Below are 19,103 nucleotides of genomic sequence, written 5' to 3'. Positions count from 1 at the left end.
CACCGAACAAATCCATTTTCCACATAACAGTAGCATCACATATAGCACTTCTGGCCCGTGCTTCCCGTTTCCGTGCTTCTTCCTTGCCTAACCTTCCTTCCTTCGTCCTCGGGCATATACTGCCCTTGTGATCTCCAGTGGTTGATGTTATAAGGCAGTGGTTCTTAACCTTCCTAATGCCGAACCCTTTAATACAGTTCCTCATGGTGTGGTGACACCCCCAACCATAAAATTATTTGTGTTGCTACTTCATAACTGTAATTTGCTGCTGCTATGAATTGGGTGACCCCAGTGAAAGAGTCATTTGACCCCCAAAGGGGTCTAGACCCACAGTTGAGAACCGCTGTTGTAAGGAGTGCATACCTCCTTAGTATTATTGTGCCCACAAACCTGTCTGACTGAAAATTGAACCCAGTAGGTGAGTTCAATTGAAGGCCCGAAGGTGGCACGGGGTGACAAAGGGCCATAGTCCTGGGGGTTCCTCTAGTGTCTGTCAGACCTATAAGTTTGGATTTTTCAAATAATTTTGAGTTGCATTGTTCCACAGTTTTCCCACTTGATCTAGGTTGTTCTAATTTGATTCCTTTCAGAATGGTTTTTAGAGGTGACGGATAACCATTTAGTTCATCTGATCTCAAAGTCCTAGAGACAGAGGTCCCTGTGGTCCATTAGTTCTTTTGTTGTTTTTTTGTTTTTTGTTTTTCCCTCCCTCCCTCCCTCCTGGCCCTGGTCCATTAGTTCTTAATGAAATGTTTTCATACATTTTTGTTCTGGACAGGGGAGACCAGCAGTTGCACTTTAGATAGCCACTCACAAACTTTTAACATCTCAAGTACTATTCAACAAAATAGGATATAGGACATTTATTTGTGGACTATATTGTACCAGTTGACCTTGATATCTCCTGAGACTATGGTCCAGACCCTCGATGCATGGTGTTTCATTTCCTCAAGGTGTATGGTTCTGATTAAAGAGTTCACAAATTTCCCTCCTATATGCTCTGCTTTATTCTTGGATGTATTTGTAGCATGTAGAAGTACCTCTCTCCAACCTACATGTATTGATGAGTACAGTCCCATTCTCCTCTCCACACCTCAGCTTGCATTTCTATCCACTTGTAGATTAATGTTGCTATCATTACAGGATTGTGGGTGTGCAAGTATTTTCCTCTGTTGCCATTAATTCTTGTGCTCCACCCAGTCTTTTTCTCGATCTGTGTTTTGTGGCCATCATTTGATTTGTAGATCTATATTTGTACCCATTCCAAAGAAAGGTCACCCAACAGAAGGTGAAAACTATAGAACATGTCATTAATATCACATTCAAGTAACATTTGCTGAAGATCAGTCAACAGTGCTTGCAGCAGTGCATTGACAGAGACCTGTCAGAGGTTCAGGCTAGATTGAAGAGTGGTTGGGGAACAAGAGTTTTCTTTGCTGACGTCGAATGGATCTTGCCTGAAAACAGAGAATGAGAGAAAGTTGTTTACTTGTGTTTTATTAGACTACGCAAAAGCATTAAACTGGGTCATAAAAAACTGTGCATAGCTTTGAGAAGAATGGGAATTTTAGAACATTTAACTGTACTCATGAGGAATCTGTACCTGGATCATAAGGCAGCTATGTAAACAGAACAAGACAATACTGTATGGTTTAAAATCAGAAAAAGTGTGTATCAGTGTTGTATCTTCTCACCATATTTATTCCGTTTGTATGCTGAGAAAATGATCAGAGAAACTAGATTATAAGAACAACACCGTGTGGGGGAAGGGGCCAGCTCCCCACCACCAATCACGGGTCCATAGGCACAATTGTATGATTAATATAAAGATTATAGTAAAGTCAGAGAGAACGAGAGATAGAAGAGAGGTTGAAATAATGGAGTCAGATGCATTTCTTGGTAGCATGCTCACCTCAGCCCTGTAGTGGTCTGTGCGGAGAGAGGGGGAAGGGAAGGAGGAGGACAAAGGGAAAGGGAACAGGGGAGCGAGGATGGAGCCTGAGAGAGGCCAAGAGGGGAGCTTGAGAGAGAGAGCTCTTTATTGCTAACCCAGCCACCCAGCCCTACATACCTGTGGGGGCAGTGCAAGCCCACCAGTTACAGGTAAAGACATACGTCACAGGAAGGGGTTGCACTATATACAGCAATGAGAGGGGGACAGTCTTGGGCAGGAGTCCTCAGACTTTTAAAACGGGGCCAGTTCACTGTCCCTCAAACCCGTTGGAGAGCGGGACTATAGTTTAAAAAAAAACAAACTATGAAAAAGTCCTTATGCACACTGCACATATCTTTTTTTTAAGTAAAAAAGCAAAAACACCTGGAGGACCAGATAAATGTCCTCCTTGGCCCGCATGTGGTCCGTGGCCGTAGTTTGAGGATGCCTGAAGGGGTGTACGCGCAATAGGAAGAGGAGGGATTGGGGTATACGTGTGACGAGATGGGCGGATCCTAGCTCCAGGATGGCAGCCTAACTTTGGAGGTCACTGAGCTGGTTTGATCTGTTCTTTGGATCTCCATAGAGACCATTATCATCAGTAGGGTGTAAACCCCACGTACAGGAGCCAAGCTAATAGTCACAAGCCTTTAGGGAGAAGTAGCCCATTGTCCTTAACAGCAGGGAGTGGGGCCCATCGTTGGTCTGGCAACTGACTGCCTCAGGGAGGTAACTTGACAACCATTAGTTGCAAGCTGTGTCCTCAGTCTAACATATTTGGGGGAGAAGACTTGGGAGAAATCTTTTTGTTACCCACGACACTGCATCAGGTTTAGAAGAAGGCTTGGTAACATCCTGTGATGTGCAGATATCACAACCTTGCTTGCTGCAAGTGAGCAGGACTTGATGCACTTGCTGATGAAGAGCAAGGACTGCAGCCTTCTTCAGAGATCACAGCTCAGTGTAAAGAACACCAGACTGCTCACAGCTGCATCACTAGGTCACATCAGGATAAATGGAGAAAAGACTGAAGTTGTCAAGGATCTCATTTCTCTTGGATCCACAATCAATGCTTGTGGAAGTGGTAGTCGAGAGATCATGTACACGATGCATTGCATCAGGGAAATCTGCTGCTCAAACGTGTTGAAAAGCAAGGAAGTTGCTTGGAGCACTAAGGTTCACCTGACCCAAGCAGTATTATTTTCAGTTGTCTCATGCATATGAAAGTTGGACATTGAATAAGAAAGACTGAGGAAGAATCGATACATTTGAATTACATTTGGTGAATAATATTGAAAGCACCACGGACTTCGAAAAGAACAAACAAATCTGCCATGAAAGAACTACAGCTAGAATGTCCCTTAGAGGCATGGATGTTGAGACTTAATCTCACCATCGCACGCACCGTGGACACGTGACGGAAGAGAGCCCTGTCTGGAGAGGGACATCACACTTGATAGAGTGGAGAATAGGAAGCCCTCCACTGGTTGGATTGCACCGTGCCTGCAACAAAGGGCTCAGTCTAAGAACACTGGAGTTCTTTCCAACTCAGAGCAACACCAGAGTACAGAATACAACCGCCCCTCAGGGCAGTCGTGCTCCACTCTCCTAGTGCCGCGGACCTTTCAGACAGCTCCTCACGTGGGGGTGACCCCCCAACCAGAAAATTATTTTCGTTGCTACTTTATCACTGTCATTTTGTTACTGTTATGAATCAGGCGACCCCGGTGAAAGGGCCGTTCTACCCCCAAAGGGGTCGGGGCCCACAGGTTGGGAACCGCTGCCTTAGGGGTTTTGTGCTTATATACCTTTCTTCTATGGAGGGGCTGTTGGGTTCAACCTGCTAACCTTGCTGTTAGCAGCCCCAAACATAACCCACTATGCCCATCACCACGGCTCCCTTCGTCCTTAGTGTAGTGCTTTGCTGATCTGATATCTTTGCTTTCCATATAAAGTTGATGACACCCACCACCCCCCCCCACACACACAATCTATTTACGAATGAAGATAAGAGGCTGAATCGGGATTGCATTATATCTGTAGGGTGCTTTGAGTTGTTTTGACAGTTTCACAACGTGAAGCCTTATTATCTGTGAGCATGGAATATTCTTCGCGGTATATAACCTTCTCTTGCCGTTAGCAGTGCAATACTTGTTCCTCTGGTTAGATTTATTTTAAGCATTTCCTCGTTTAGATGACTATTGTAAATGATACTGGTTTTCTTTTCAGAGTTTTCTTTGTTGGTATGAAGGAATCTGACTGATTTTTTTATGTTGATTTTATATCCTGACACTTCGCTGAATCTTTATAGTTCAGTGATTTTCTTGCTGCTAAAGCGTGTCTTTGTATAGGACCTTATCATCTGCAATAGAGTTTTACTTCTTTGCCAGTTTGGATGCCTGTAATTTCCCTTTCTTGATTATTGCTCTGGCTGGGACCTGCTATATAATATTGAATAGGATTGGTGTTAAAGTTCACCTTTATCTGGTTCCCCTTCTTAGTTCTCTCTTGTTGAAACTAATGTTAACTTTTGGTTATATATATGCTGAGGAGTTTGCCTTCTTTTCCTATTTTATTGAGCATTTTAAACAGGAGTGGCTATTAGATTTTACAAATGCCTTTTATGTAATAATTTAAAAGACTGGTGCTTTTCCTTGGTTTTGTTTTTTGTGATGGATTATACTGATTATTCTTTAAGGTAGAGCCATCCTTGCATACCTGCTATGAATCCGACTTGGTTAATGATATATATATTTTTAAATTGTTAGACTTTATTGGTTATCATTTTGTTGAGAATTGTAGGATTTGTGTTCATAAGGATAATTGATTTATACTTCCCATTTTTAGTGATGTTGCTATCTAGTTTAGTATAAGGCTATCATGTTCACTTCATAAAATAAAGTGGGTAGTATTCTATCCTTTTTTGTATTCTGGAATCATTTGAATTGAATGGTCAAAGAAAATACTGCACTGAAACATTTTATTGTACTCATGTGGAACCTCTTAGTAGACAAGAGGCTGCTGTTAGCACAGAACAAGGGGAGACTGCATGGTTCAGAATCAGAAAAGGTGTGCATCTGGGTCATGTATCTTTTCACTGTACTTATTCCAGCTGGGCGGGCACTGAGCAGATAATCTTGGAAGCTTGCCTGTATAAAGGAGGGAATTGAAAGAAAGGTTATTAACAATCTGTGATATACAAGGTGACACAGGTTTGCTTGCTGGTATGCTCCTAGGTCAGTGTAATTGATCAGGCTGCTATACAGATTGGATTGCTGCTTGCTAAAACCGTCTAGCCAGTTGAGTATTCTGTTTCATTGGTATCTTTTAATCCACTTACTTTATCTGTTTCATTTGGTCTTGTGTCTTTGGAATGGAGGGGCTTAGTTAGTAGTTTGTCTGCCTACTCCTTGGTTTTGCTGAAGTGCTATTTTCTGTATTGTTGATAATAGTGCCTAGTGGGATTTCATTGTGGGTTTGTTTGTTGTTGTTTTTTTGCATTTTCGTCATGACTTTCATCAACATCCTTTAATGTGCTTATTATTAGCCATTTGCATGTTACTTTGAGTACTATTGTACACCTGACCCAAGCCATGGTATTTTCCATCTCCTCGTGCCTATGAAATTGGACATCGAATAAGGAAAACTGAAGAAGAATTAATACATTTGAATTACAGTACTGGTGAGCAGTATTGAAAGTACCATGGACTGCCAAAAAGAACAAACTGTCTTGGAAGAAGTACAGCCAGATGCTTCTTAAAGCCAAGGAAGCTCGATCATAAGGGGATACTATTCAAGAAATTAGAACTGATCCTAAAAAGCTTCTCTCTCACTTTGCCATCATAAATCCAGTAGATTCTGACTCATAGTGATAGGGCAGAGTAGAACTGCTTGTTAGGGTTTCTGAGACTAAATCTCTAAGCAAACAGAGTAGCCTTGTCTTTCTCCCACAGAGTGGCTGATGGGCTTGAACTGCTGGCCTTGCAAATTCTGTGCCACCAGAACTCCTTGATTCTCCCCTATTCTTCTAAAAAGATTGCTTTAAAAATCTACCTCCCATGTAATAGCTCTTTTTTTCATCTTTGTTCTAACAGTAATACTAGAAAAATGGGAAGTCAAGTTAAAGGACAGATGAGAAGGTAGAGTTAGATGACATGATTGAATCAGTCAAAAGAGAAACTTTGCTGGGGGCCTCTTTTGTTGTCAGTACTGAGGATGGATAGGAAAATCCTGTGTAGATGCTGTTTGTCCCAACCTTTCCCTCTCAAGTCATACATGAATCTTTTAGAAAAAAGGAGAATGGCTTGAAGAATACACAGGAGTTTGTAAATGGATTTACTGTGTGTCACATGGTGAGACCTAAGACAAGTTAGAAAACAACTTTCCTGGCTCGTCTTTCTGCCAGTATTTTGCCACTGTTACTTTAGAGTTCTCTGCTGAGCTGTTGGCAGGTTTTCGGGCAATGGTTCCAGTGGACCGGGGCTTTTGATCCAGCTTTACGTGTGTTCCTGCTACTTCTGACTTCAGTTTATTGACTGTGGTTGTTGCTTTGAAGTTCTCCTGCAGAAAGCTATAAGAAATGTTGGTAGAAGATAGCAGTCATTGCTGAGTATTCAGTACTGGGGAAAACTAAATACCGAGCTTTTAAATAAATCTTGGAGAAGCTCTCTCAGGGACAATATCATTGTTAAGGATAAACCTCCAACTTTCAGCTTCATTTGTTTTGTCAGAAATTCATTTCCTTTTTCTAAAATGGTAGCAGTGCCATTCTATTGAATATAGTTAATTCTGATCTGGGAGTTAAATTATGATAAAATGGCTTTGTTTGTCACAGATTTTCTTTGCTAGCTTATCCTAAATATTATATTTAAATTGAAATGTTTTCTTAATCCAGACTGTTAGACAGGCTGGTACAATAAACTGTCTCACAGACTAATATGGATTACTAATAATCTCAGGGTTTACTTTGGAACTCAAGGTCAAATATGACTATGGTTTTAACCTGAACTGAGACATATGTAACATTGCTGTGTATACTAAGAAGATGCTTACCAATTTAAGATATTTTTACAATATATACTCATTTTTGCTTTCGTTATTTTTAAAGTTGTCTTTAATACATTATCATATTGCTACATTAAAAAGTCATTAAAATTTCCACTGAATCATTAATCCCCCACCTCTGTTGTTTACTTAATGACTAAAATGCGTTGCTTCTGAGATATTGTCATTTGCCAATCCTGAAGATAAAAGGGGACACTTAGGGTCTGTTCCTTGGCTTGAGTTAAGTGCAGAATAAACCATAAAGTTCTGCTGCAGTGCCACTTTGTTTCTGACAAGTGCTTGGAGTGTTTTTTAGTACCTGAACATGCTGATCCTCCTCAAGTTTTAGTGGGCAAACAGAAGCTTGTGTAAGAAAAATACTGTCCAAGTCATGCACATCTGTTAAAACTAGAGCTGCCCTTTTCTTAAAGCACATTTTGTACTTCTGCCTGTATTTCTAAATTTTATTACTTGTTAGTCATTGTTTTGTATAGAAGAATTCACAGTTGCAGATTTATGTAGTAATAAAATGACTAAATTTTTCCAGGTTTTGTTTGTGCCCAGAAAAGTTTTGTGGGGGGTGGGGGTAGGTGGGGGTAGGCTGCTTTTATTTTTTGTACTTATTTTTTAAAAATACAACTCTTCCCATATAGGTTCAATTATTTAGGCATCTATGCATAAAAGATCATGTAATAGCATGATAACTTAATAATATTCCTGTACTATTCTACTGCAAAACTATAAAGATTGTTATGTTTTTTCAATTTAAAAGATTTATGATTTTCAGTGTACCAATGACAGGGCATATTTATATTCTAAGAACAGGGAAAACTTAAGTACTCAGAATGTACTAAAGTAATTTAAGCCCTATTAACGTAGAGTGACCATTTGTAAATTAAGTGCAAATGATGGATAATTAATCCTTAAGTGTATGCTCTCCATTCTTACTGAACTTCACATACAATAACCAGCTGCCTTCCCCACAGCTGTAATTTAGTCATTTAACATGGATTGATAATTCTTGTGCATTTATGTGATCAGTGATTTAGATTAGATTATTTTTCTATTAATATAAATTTTAAAGCACTGCCAGCCTTTTACTACAAATGATAAATGAAGAGCATAACAAATGATCATTTTAAAATCTCAGTTGAGCCATTATTTTTTATTTTATTATTTCTTTACTGACAATTTCTACACCTCTTTCTACTGCCTCAAAAAAACCTTTCAATAATAGATAAAAGAAGCAGTTTTTCATCTTCATGTCAATTTATTATAGCTCAATCTGGTTTCTGTTAGAAACATTGAGTGAAATAAGATGGGGAAAAGCAAGCAGACTTAGGTACATGATGAATAATCCTCTCTTGAACATTATGGAAATTTAGCATTTTACTGAATGCCTTTTTTCTAACATGGGATGAAACTATAGAAGACAGCATGATAAAATAAGTCATTTTTACAAATTTCTTAAGAGTAATAGATATTTAAATAGTCCTATCTAATAAAGTGCAGATTTTTCTGGCTCTAGTCCTGAAAAAGATTGGTGAAATGTTTCGTAATTCTCTAGTTACATTAGAAAAATATGGTAGGCATTTTGGGGTCATTTTTTAGCTCTTTAAATTAAATACAAAGCTCTAGTGCAGATTATTTACATTGTGACCGCAGAAGAGAAACTTGACTTCAATTCTGCCATCACATTGAAATTCCCCCTTTAAAGTATCTGGTATTTATAACCTCAATAATTCCAGGTAGTTAAACAGAAACCTTGTACTGTAAATCGTGAAAAAGCTTCTGAGACAAGACTCAAGTGCTGGTTATGGAGTTATATGCTTCATCACATTGTCCTTCCGGAACTTTCTGTTCTCTGTTTATTCTCCCCTGCCACTGACACGGCCACCTTAGGTCCTCTAAGTAAACAACAAATGTCAGGTCGTATCTAGAGCAGGGTCCTCAGACTGTTTAAACAGGGCCAGGTCACTGTCCCTCAGAGCCGTTGGAGGGCCAGACTATAGTTTAAAGAAACTATGAACAAATTCCAGTGCACACTGCACGTATCGTACTTTGAAGTAAAAAAACAAACGGGCAAAAACACCCGGCAGGCCGGATAAATGTCCCTGGTGGGCCGCATGTGGCCCTTGGGCCATAGTTTGAGGACGCCTGATCTAGAGTTTTAAAATTTCTTATCGGAAATAATTTTATCTTTTTTAGTTCCTATTAATCAAATTATCTCTTTAAAAATTATTATTGCTCTTTCTTTTGTTTTATTAAGTGCTTTTATTGGGGACTCTTACATCTCATCACAATCCATACATTCATCCAGTGTGTCAAGCACATTTGCACATATGCTGCCATCATCATTTTCAAAGCATTCTCTCCACACTTGAGCCCCTGATATCAGCTACCCATTTCTTCCCCTCTCCCTCCTTCCCCCGCCCGCCCTCCCTCATGAACCCTTGATAAGTTATAAATTATTATTTTCATATCATATCGTCCTCCATCGCCCCTGACCCACTTTTCCATTGTCATCCCCCTGGGAGGGTGTTCTAGATCGATCCTTGTGATCGATTCCCCCTTTCTCCCCCCACCCTCCCCTAATCCTCCTGGTATCTCTACTCTCATTGTTGGCCCTGAGGGGTTTATCTATCCTGGATTCCCTGTGTTTCGGGCTCTTGTCTGTCGCAGTGTGCATAATCTGGTCTAATCTGATTTGTAAGGTAGAACTGAGGACTTGATAATGGGAAGGAAGCACCAAAGAACTAGAGGAAAGTTGTGTGTTTCATCGGTGCTACACTGCACCCTGACTGGCTCATCCCTTCCCTGTGACCCCTCTGTCCAATTGTCTACATATGGGCATTGGGTCTCCACTCCATGCCCCCCCTTTTCACTTTGGGTATGATTTTGTTTTGGGTCTTCGATGCCTGATGCCTGATCCCATCGACACCTCATGCTCACACAGTTTGATGTGCTTCTTCCATTTGGACTTTGTTGCTTCTCAGCTAGATGACCGCTTCTTTATCTTCAAGCCTTTAAGACCCCAGACTAACCAAATTATCTCTTAACCGTTGTTTATTTGCAACTAATATAATTTCTGAACCTTTACTCCTTTTATAGAGAGAGATGGCAGTTGCTATTACTGATTAGTTTAGAATAAAACCATTGTGGTAGTATTTTACAATGAATAATGCTCATGAAATGCTGTAATTCAATGGTCCCCAATCCGTTTTGGCACTTTCTGTCCCAGAAATAAGAATAACTTGGGAGGCCGCTCTGGCTGTCCTTAGTGTGGTTTCGTAGCAGTTTGAACTACCACAAAACTTGAGCAGCTTTACAAGTGGCCCCTCCTCATCAGTAGGCAGCTTGAAAGAGTATTAAGTTCATTCGAGTACTTACTTCACCTTAGAATTTTGGGGAGAGGAAGCGAGAATGAGACATATTGCAAAGGTGATGTACATCCTTTACCTTTACCACCCAACAACAGTATACATATCTTGCATTCCTTTTCAATTTGCATCTTGCTGATTTAATATATTGGAAAAATGTATTATAATTCATTTAAAAATAAATAACTATGAGACTTAGTGTGTAATAAAGGAAAAATTCTGAGTATTCTAATGACCTTTTAAAAACATCATTTATTTGCTAGGTAAGTTCTCTTCTCCGCTCTATGAGACTGGTGGCTGCGATATGTCACTTGTGAATTTTGAACCAGCAGCACGAAGACCATCCAATGTCTGGTATGTCTGAAGTCACTGGGATGAGACTCAAACACTTGGATATTACATGTTTAAAACTTGGGAGAGTTGCAATATAAGTTATTTTGAAAACATTGATGTTGGGCTTAAATAAATTGTCATGATATATTTATTTTCAAAGAATTAAAGTAGAACTTTTTATGCATTATTATTTAAATAAAGGGTATTTTGTGTTCAATTGAAAATTAGACCAGAATTTTTGGAGATTTTTTTTATATTGTAAAGGGTTATGTAAAGCAGAAGGACCCTACAGTATTTCTTAAAGATAGAATATTTAGAAAACTATACTTCTTTTTTAAATCGTTTTGTTAAGGGCTCGTACAACTCTTATCACAATCCATACATACATCAATTGTGTAAAGCACATTTGTACATTCATTGCCCTCATCATTCTCAAAACATTTGCTCTCCACTCAACCCCCCGACATTAGGTCTTCGAAAACTATACTCTTTAAACTAGTATAGATCCAGTTGAGTTTCAGAATTTTCTCTTTCAGAAGATTATTCGATTGAGTTGTTGTGTTAACTTGTGTGCAAACAGTATGGAGATGGGGCTTAAGGTATCATGTCCACTATATTTCAGAGAAAAATCCATTCCATCACAAACATATTAAAGTCTTCAGATTTTGAAATCTAAGCTTGACTGACCTATGGAAGCTGTCTGGTTAGGCTATTGTAGAATGGCTTAAATTTATTGTGGGTGTCCTGGTTCCAGGCAAATGTTGTTTACTTTCTTTTTGTTTTCTCATTGAAACACTTTTCACCAAAACATTGTGATAATAGGCGCTGTGATTTTTATGTTATTGATGGAAATGAGATTTTATGTTATTTAAGGAACTGAGATCTCTAAGACTCTCATCCAGGAAGAAGAGATTTGAATATAGGCACTCTGAATTATTGGTTATTGCTCTTAATCACAACTCTAGGGAAATGCTAGTTGGCATTTTGAAATGTTCATGGAGAAATAAAAATCTAATTGTTAAAGAACATATATTTGTACTAATTGACAAACTATTCCTAATTCATTTTAGTGACACGGATTCTCATGTATCCAGTTCTACCTCAGTTCGGTTTTATCCACATGATGTGGTAGGTTTTCCTTTGCTTCTGTGAAATGATAGGTTTTAAGATTAAGTAGACATTAAAAATACTATTGATTGAACATGTTACAAAATAAAAATTTTGTTGAAAACTATGGCAAAATGATCTCTTCTGATAAGTCCTTTGATAAGAAGAGAAATAATGTATAAAATACCATGAGCCTGATTTAATCATATTTATGAAGGAGCCCTAGTGGCTCTATGGGTTAGGCATTGGGTTGCTAGCCTTGAGGTTGGTAGATCAAACCCACCAGCCACTTTACAGGAGAAAGCTGAGGCTGTCTGCTCCTGTAAATATTTGCCATTTCACAAACCCTAGATAGGGTTACTGTGAGTCAGAATTCACTCGATGCCAGTGGGCTTGGCTTTGGCTTGTGATTCAGTAATTGCATATTTTATAGCCATGTAGTAGTTCATTGACTCAGCAAGTCCCTAAACTGCATGTGCCATTTTACAGCTTCACTTTGAGCATTATGGTTTTCATGTAATTATTTAACTACTGGTTAACTATTGATTATTCATAAGCCAGTGTGTGTGTGTGTGTGTGTGTGTGTGTGTGTGTGTGTTGGTAGGACTTAGTAAGGACATTACTTTTTTAAAAATATGCCATATGTCAGATATGTAGTCAAGTAGAATAAGCGTAAGAGATGAAGTCCTTATGGACAACATCTAAAGGTCAGTGTAGTGCCCAAAGGATGAAGTATTGTGATGGGGTTGAAGATTACAGTGGGGCGTGCAGAGAGCACTGGTTTTCAGTGGGCAGACCTTTGGCAAGGATGTCTGAGGACATCTTTGGTTGTCACACTGGAGGATTGCTGCTGACACCCAGTGACTAGAGGCCAGGGGTGCTGCGAAAGACCCTGCCGGGCACGAGCCAGCCACCCACAACAAAGCATGGCCTTGCCTAGAATGCTGGGAGGACACCACGGTTGAGAAACTCTGGCAAGAAAGATAAGAACACAAGTTTTGTGACGTGCCATCCATCCTTAGAGAATGACTACATATATCTTTGGACAGAATCTTGGCACTCTACCCAAATAAATATGAGTTTGCAGAATAAAGACGGTCTCTCCATTTTTGCTAGTACAGTAGATTCCCGGAAACTCTATAGGGAATCAAAAATGAGAAGACTTTATTGTCTTATTAAATAATATCCCCCTCCTTGAAAAAAAGCCACTGCTTTTGACTCGATTCTGACTCCTATCAGTCCTCTAGGCTAGGGTAGAACTGCTAAGCAGTTCTGAGACTAAATCGTTACAGGAACAGACAGCCGTATCTTTCCCCCAACCGGCAGCTAATGCATAGGTTCTCTAACTTATTTGGCCTACCACCCCTTTTTCAGAAAATAAAATTAGCACCTCCCCTGGCAATTAAAAACTTTTGTACCTTAGTCTGTAATCCAGGATGAACTTTTTTTTTTCCTTTCAAATATCTACTTTTGCAACCCCCTTCGATGATTTCAGCACCTCCGGGCCCACGGGGTGGTATTGTCCAGCTAGTGGGTTTGAACTGCCAACCTTGCAATTAAGCCCAATCCTTAGTCCACAGCACCACCCATCTCTTGTTTTAAATAGTCTGAGCACATATAAATAGCAAAATGCTACCTAGTGCTTAGTATAAGCAGTGAACCTCTGATGCTTTCAGAGAGTAGAGGAAACTGGTGAATGAATGAATTTAATCTGGAAGAAATGAATTGTACTTTTTTGTGTAGCTGGAAATGAATGGCCTGCTTAAAAAGGGGGTGGGAGGGGCTGGCGGTTGCGTGGCAGACATGAAAACACTGAAGCGATCATAAATAATGACCGTAGGAAGAAATGAGAGTTGTAGGCTTTTGTGCAGTACAGATGACCTCAGGGGTGACTCGTAATGAGGTGCACAGCTTAGTGAGAAAAGACCTTAAGTGTAATAGGGAGGTGTGAAACCATTAATGAGTCATTAGACATTTTAAGACAAACTCTTTTCTTAATAAAACTTTTCTAAAAGGTCCACTAATTTGTTTTTAGTTTACTTTCCATTGTTACTTTCTGTAGTTTCTTACCATAAAATATACACAAGACTGTGTCTAGAATAGAAAAGTAAAGAACTGAGACAGTCTATCAGCTGATAGAGTTGCGACTTTATTAACTTTTGAATTATGATATTTTAAGCTTTTCAATGCTGACTTTCTTTTAGCTCTCTCTCCCACAGATTCGATTGAACAGATTATTGACCATCGACACTGATTTGTTGGAGCAACAGGACATTGATCTAAGCCCTGACTTAGGAGCGACTTATGGTCCAAGTGAAGAAGCTGCCCAGAAGGTTAAACATTATTATCGGTTTTGGATCCTGCCCCAACTGTGGATTGGCATTAACTTTGACAGACTCACACTTTTGGCCCTGTTTGATCGGTGAGAATGTAATTTGATATTAAAGATACGTACAGTTTTTAAGTTGAAGTATCCCTGTTATGAGGTATAAAATGTATTATATGTATTTGTACTATGTATAATTTATGTGATATATAAAACCTATATAATATTACCTGTCATCCACACCTTCTATTTATACTTTCAAGTACAGTTGCATGAAACTTACTAAACCAGACCCCCTTCCATTGAGTCAGTTCTGAACCTAGTCACAATAAAAAGGATTTCTTCACAAAGACAGAATAAAAGTACTGCAAGAGAATTTTTAATGTGATTACCGTAAGTGTATCAGTGTTTGGAAACCCGCATTTCCTTATATTGGATCATAAAACAAAAAGTTGGAAAAGACTTAATGGCATCTACAACCAGCACGACAAGCAACATATGTAAGGCCATTTGCTCCCATCGCCGTTTCCAGTTCTTAGAAGCCCAAAGGGGCACTCCTGTAGGGTCACTGAGATGGAATCGACTTGATCGCAGTGGCTGGGTATGTTTATTTTACAGTACGTTACACAGGTTTTATGAATACCATGCTTCAAAACATAAAAGGCATAAAAGGAGACCTGTGTCTTTGTAATACTGTCTTACTGTGATAAACAACATTAGTCCATTACGAACTTGAAGCCCACCTACCACTTCTGGCCAGCACAGTCTAACAAAGATGGTCTATGGATCTGCCTGAGGTAACCATTAAAAGACTAAACATTCAAAACTGCGGTTTTTAAGGCGCGAGGTATAAGGCAGCACAGGGCAGTGATTTCCTGCGAGGTGGGAGACAGATGGATGACACCAGCCTTGCAGTTGCCCAGCGTACGTATGGGCGTTCGCAGTGCAGGAAGCAGAGCCCGGCACCTCCCTGAGTTGAGAGGAGGGAGAGACAAGTCCAGAGAGATGAAGGCAGCCAGGTTCATAGGACAGGAGGTCTGGGAGAACAGCTGCTTGGAGAGAAAGTGGAAATTCACAAGGGGTCTTCTCCTGTTCAGAGTAGAAGTGTGCACCATGGGGTTTGCAGTAGCTGAATTTTTTAGAGGTGACTTACCAGGATGTTCTTCCAAGGCGCACCTGTGAGTTTCCCAGAGCCCCAACCTTTAAGTTACACAGTCAAGTTTGTTATTCACTTGCACCATCCAGGGGCCATAAGACTTACAAGAGCCCAAAAATACCCAGTGCCCAAGAAGGTAAAATTTATACCCAAGAAGATAAAATTTACCATATCTGGCAGATAATAAAAAATTGATTAGCTTGCCTAACAAAAACTCAACGCACTGCTACAGAGTCAACTCTGACTCAGGGCGGCTCCATAGGACAGGGTAGACCGGCCCCTGAGGTGTTTTTATAGGGGTAGAAAGCTCCCCTGGAGCAGCTGACCAATTCAAACTTGTGACCTTGTGGCTAGCAGCTCAATGCCTAAGTTGCTATGCCAGGGAGCTAGGGTGGTGTCGTGGGGTACACATCGGCCTGCTAACCACAAGGTCAGTTGTTCAATACCACCAGTCCTCCATGTCTCATGCCTTGCAAATAAGAAAGAAAACATTAACCGAAAAAAGAAAACTAAATCATAATCAGTTTATGGCTAAATTAACAAAGGCATTAAAATAACTATAACTATATTACATATGTTTAAAAAGTTGTTGAGACCCGGAAAGCATAATAAAAGTTTGAAATCATACTGGATTGGATTAATAACAGACATTGCAGAAAAAATGAATGAATTTGAAGGCAAAGCAATAGAAATTCTCCAAAAGGAAACACATCTGCTATTCTAAACATGTACTATGGATCCTGCTTTATCCATCAAACATACTGAGCATTTCCCCATGGTGTTAAATAGGCTTTAAGAACCTAACTCTTAGCAAGTATTTGCTTTATGCTTTGTGACTATAGTTAGCTCAAGAAGTAATGAGACTGAATCTTATTTATAACTATGTTCCATAAAACATCATCTTCAATGCTTTTTGTAATATCTTGGGCATCAATCATATGGTTCTTTTACACTGCCAGTTTAATAAAATTGTCTTACCACTTTGACAGAAGGGAGAATTAAGGGACATGCCCATTCCAGGATTATTTAGAGCTTGTATTTAAGTTTAGTAAATGATATTTTTGAGTCATTTGAGATAACTGAAAGATGGGAGAAACAAAGCTACTTGATATCAGAATTTAAAATTTTAAAGGTTTGAAATTTAATTTTATGAAATTATGTTGAGATTTTTTTTAAAAAAAAAACTTGGATTTTGTTTATGTCCTTATTTGTGATCCAAGTTGGTTAGTTATTTTGCAACAAATTTGAAAGAAATGCATATGCTCAAAAGGTGAAAGCTTAAAAATAGAAATGAGAACAATTTGTTTTAATTTACACTTCATAATCTAGTGTAAAATACTTTATTTGTAATAAGAAATTGTTTTCTTTCCACGTGAAAAAGTGGTTTCTTTTTTCAGTAAGATCCCAAACTATTAAGAATGCTCTTGAGCTTAAAGCGAAGTGAAGTTCAACTCTCCGCTCAGCTGCTACCCAAAAGGTCAGCCTTTGAAACCTATCTGCGCTCCCTGAGGTCAAAGCCAAACCAACGCACAGAGTCACAGCTTAGAAGACCCTACCCGGCAGCTGTGCTTTGGTCTCTGGAGCTGCTGACGTCAGAATTGACTTGAAGGCACACAACCATGCATGCTGCAACCTCGATGAACCTTGAAAGCATGCTGCTCTGTGAAACGTGTCCATCACAAAGAGACACACTCTGATCCCTTTTTTATGAAGTCGACAAAGGAGACTAACGTTTATTAGTGGTTCCCAGAGTGCGAGGGAGGAGGAAGGAAAAGGCTTCGCCCGGGGTTTCTGTTTACAGAAATGGACTGATGTGGATGAGGATAAGGGTGACAGTTATAGACCATGATGAATGTAGTCAGTGTTACTGAATAGCGCATGTTTAAAATGTTGATTTGGTTAAATTTTTTTCTTTTACTACTGGAAATAAATAAAAAAAATTTTAAAAAGCTCAGTAAAGCAATTGGGTCTGGCAACTCTTTCAGGAAAAGAGAAGAAAACATATATTTTTTAAACATTTTATTAGGGGCTCATACAACTGTTATCGCAATCCATACACACATCAATTGTGTAAAGCGCATTTGTACATCATTCTCAAAACATTTTCTCTCCACTTAAACCCCCGACATTGGGTCCTCATTTTTCCCCTCCCTCCCCGCTCCCCCCTCCCTCATCAGCCCTTGATAGTTTATAAATGGGTATTTTGTCATATCTTGCCCTGTCCGTCTCCCTTCACCCACTTTTCGGTTGTCTGTCCCCCAGGGAGGAGGTCACACACAGTTCCATGTAATCGGTTCCCTCTTTCCTACCCATTCTCCCTTTACCCTCCCTGTTTCGCCACTCACACCACTGGTCCTATAGGGCTCATCCGCCCTGGATTCCCTGTATTTTCAGTTCCTATCTGTACCAGTGTACATCGAGAAGAAAACATTTTAAAAAGGTACGTCAGCAATCATGTTATGCTCCTCGGTGAAACCATCTCCTTTAAATCAACTCTGGTTCTGTATATGACACTTAGTCTATTCTTCCCATTTTTTCTGCCTGCAGGAATCGTGAGATCCTGGAAAATGTGTTAGCGGTCATCCTAGCTATTCTTGTGGCTTTTTTGGGATCTATTCTTCTCATCCAAGGTTTTTTCCGAGATATCTGGGTCTTCCAGTTCTGCCTGGTGATAGCCAGCTGCCAGTACTCACTGCTCAAGGTACCAGCATTCTTTCAACTCTTCCTGCTAGGGAATAATACTTAACAAAAAAAGCAGCTTTCAGATAATTCACTGAATTATATAGTAGTATGTTAATTTTCAGCATCATTTCCCGTGGACATACACCTTTCTTCTATAGGATCCCTGGTTGTGCAGCTGGTTAAGTGTCAGGTTGCTAACCACAAGATCAGTAGTTTAGGCCCATCAGTGGCTAGCTCTGCAAAGGAAGGTGAGGCTGCTTACTCTCGTAAAGATTTCCAGTCTCAGGAGCCCGAGTGAGCAGTTCTGCTGAGTCCTGTAAGAGTCCCTGTGAGCCAGTATCAACTTCGTGGCAGTGGGTTGTACCTTCCATTGGATAGGGAACAGTAACCTTTGACAGTAAAATTAATGGTATATAATTGGAGCTGTTTAAATATGCTTTATATTAAAAGCAAGTATTTGGACATTTGTGGAAAATAAGTATGCACTTTTGAAATTAATTTTGATTGACAGTTTTCTCCTCATTTTTGCGTCTTCTATTCTGTGGTGAATTTTATTCAACTTTGTCACTGTAGGGATAATGCCAATGCTTAGTGTACATGGTTTTGGAGAACACCGAAAGGGGGAGCTTGATGCCCCATTGTTATTGTTTTAATAGTATCTTTAAAATTTTAAATCCTGTTTTGAGCTTCAAGAAGTAAGAGAATCAAATACCTCAGTAACAATGTAAAGTCTAATTCTTTGCCATCTGTGCAAAATCACAGATGAATTAATTCTTCCTGTTTCTGTCAATATTAACTATTTCCTTCTGTTTTGTTCCTAATCAGTCAATACCCTTGCTCTGTCTTGGGTTTCATGTTGGGCTGCAGTTTCTGAAACCCATGGGGACAGTTTCACTCTGTCCTACAGGGTTGTTAAGAGTCAGCATCAACTCAATGGCAATGAGTTGAAAAACTTTTTTTTTTCTCCCATTCTGAAAGCTATTAGTTTAGTTCTGTTTGTAATATCAACTAGCTTTCCTCTTTTCTTTTTATAGCTAGACCTAGACATTTAGAATAAGCCACCTGGATCAGCTCCATTCTTAAAGACCCATCTGTGCCATCTTTCCTCATCGAAGAACTGAAATGATAGTAATTTTGGTTTCT

At 39.5% G+C, this 19,103-nt stretch overlaps 1 protein-coding gene across 1 annotated transcript in view; it reads left to right on the top strand.

Moving 5' to 3' along the window:
- Nucleotides 1-19,103, top strand: part of PCNX1 (pecanex 1) — a 175,652-nt gene that overhangs the window by 94,375 nt on the left and 62,174 nt on the right. Inside the window, exons 10-13 of the mRNA XM_045288192.1 lie at nt 10,620-10,710; nt 11,760-11,817; nt 14,001-14,218; nt 17,826-17,979. Coding sequence (XP_045144127.1) covers nt 10,620-10,710; nt 11,760-11,817; nt 14,001-14,218; nt 17,826-17,979 — 521 coding nt within the window. The remainder of the gene's footprint in view (nt 1-10,619; nt 10,711-11,759; nt 11,818-14,000; nt 14,219-17,825; nt 17,980-19,103) is intronic.

Source organism: Echinops telfairi, unplaced genomic scaffold (assembly GCF_000313985.2).
Source record: "Echinops telfairi isolate 266 unplaced genomic scaffold, ASM31398v2 ScPeMD7_18;HRSCAF=68, whole genome shotgun sequence".
NCBI classification, from domain to species: Eukaryota; Metazoa; Chordata; class Mammalia; order Afrosoricida; family Tenrecidae; genus Echinops; species Echinops telfairi.
The sequence above is the reverse complement of the archived record's forward strand: the minus strand, read 5'-3'. Positions and strand labels throughout refer to the sequence as shown.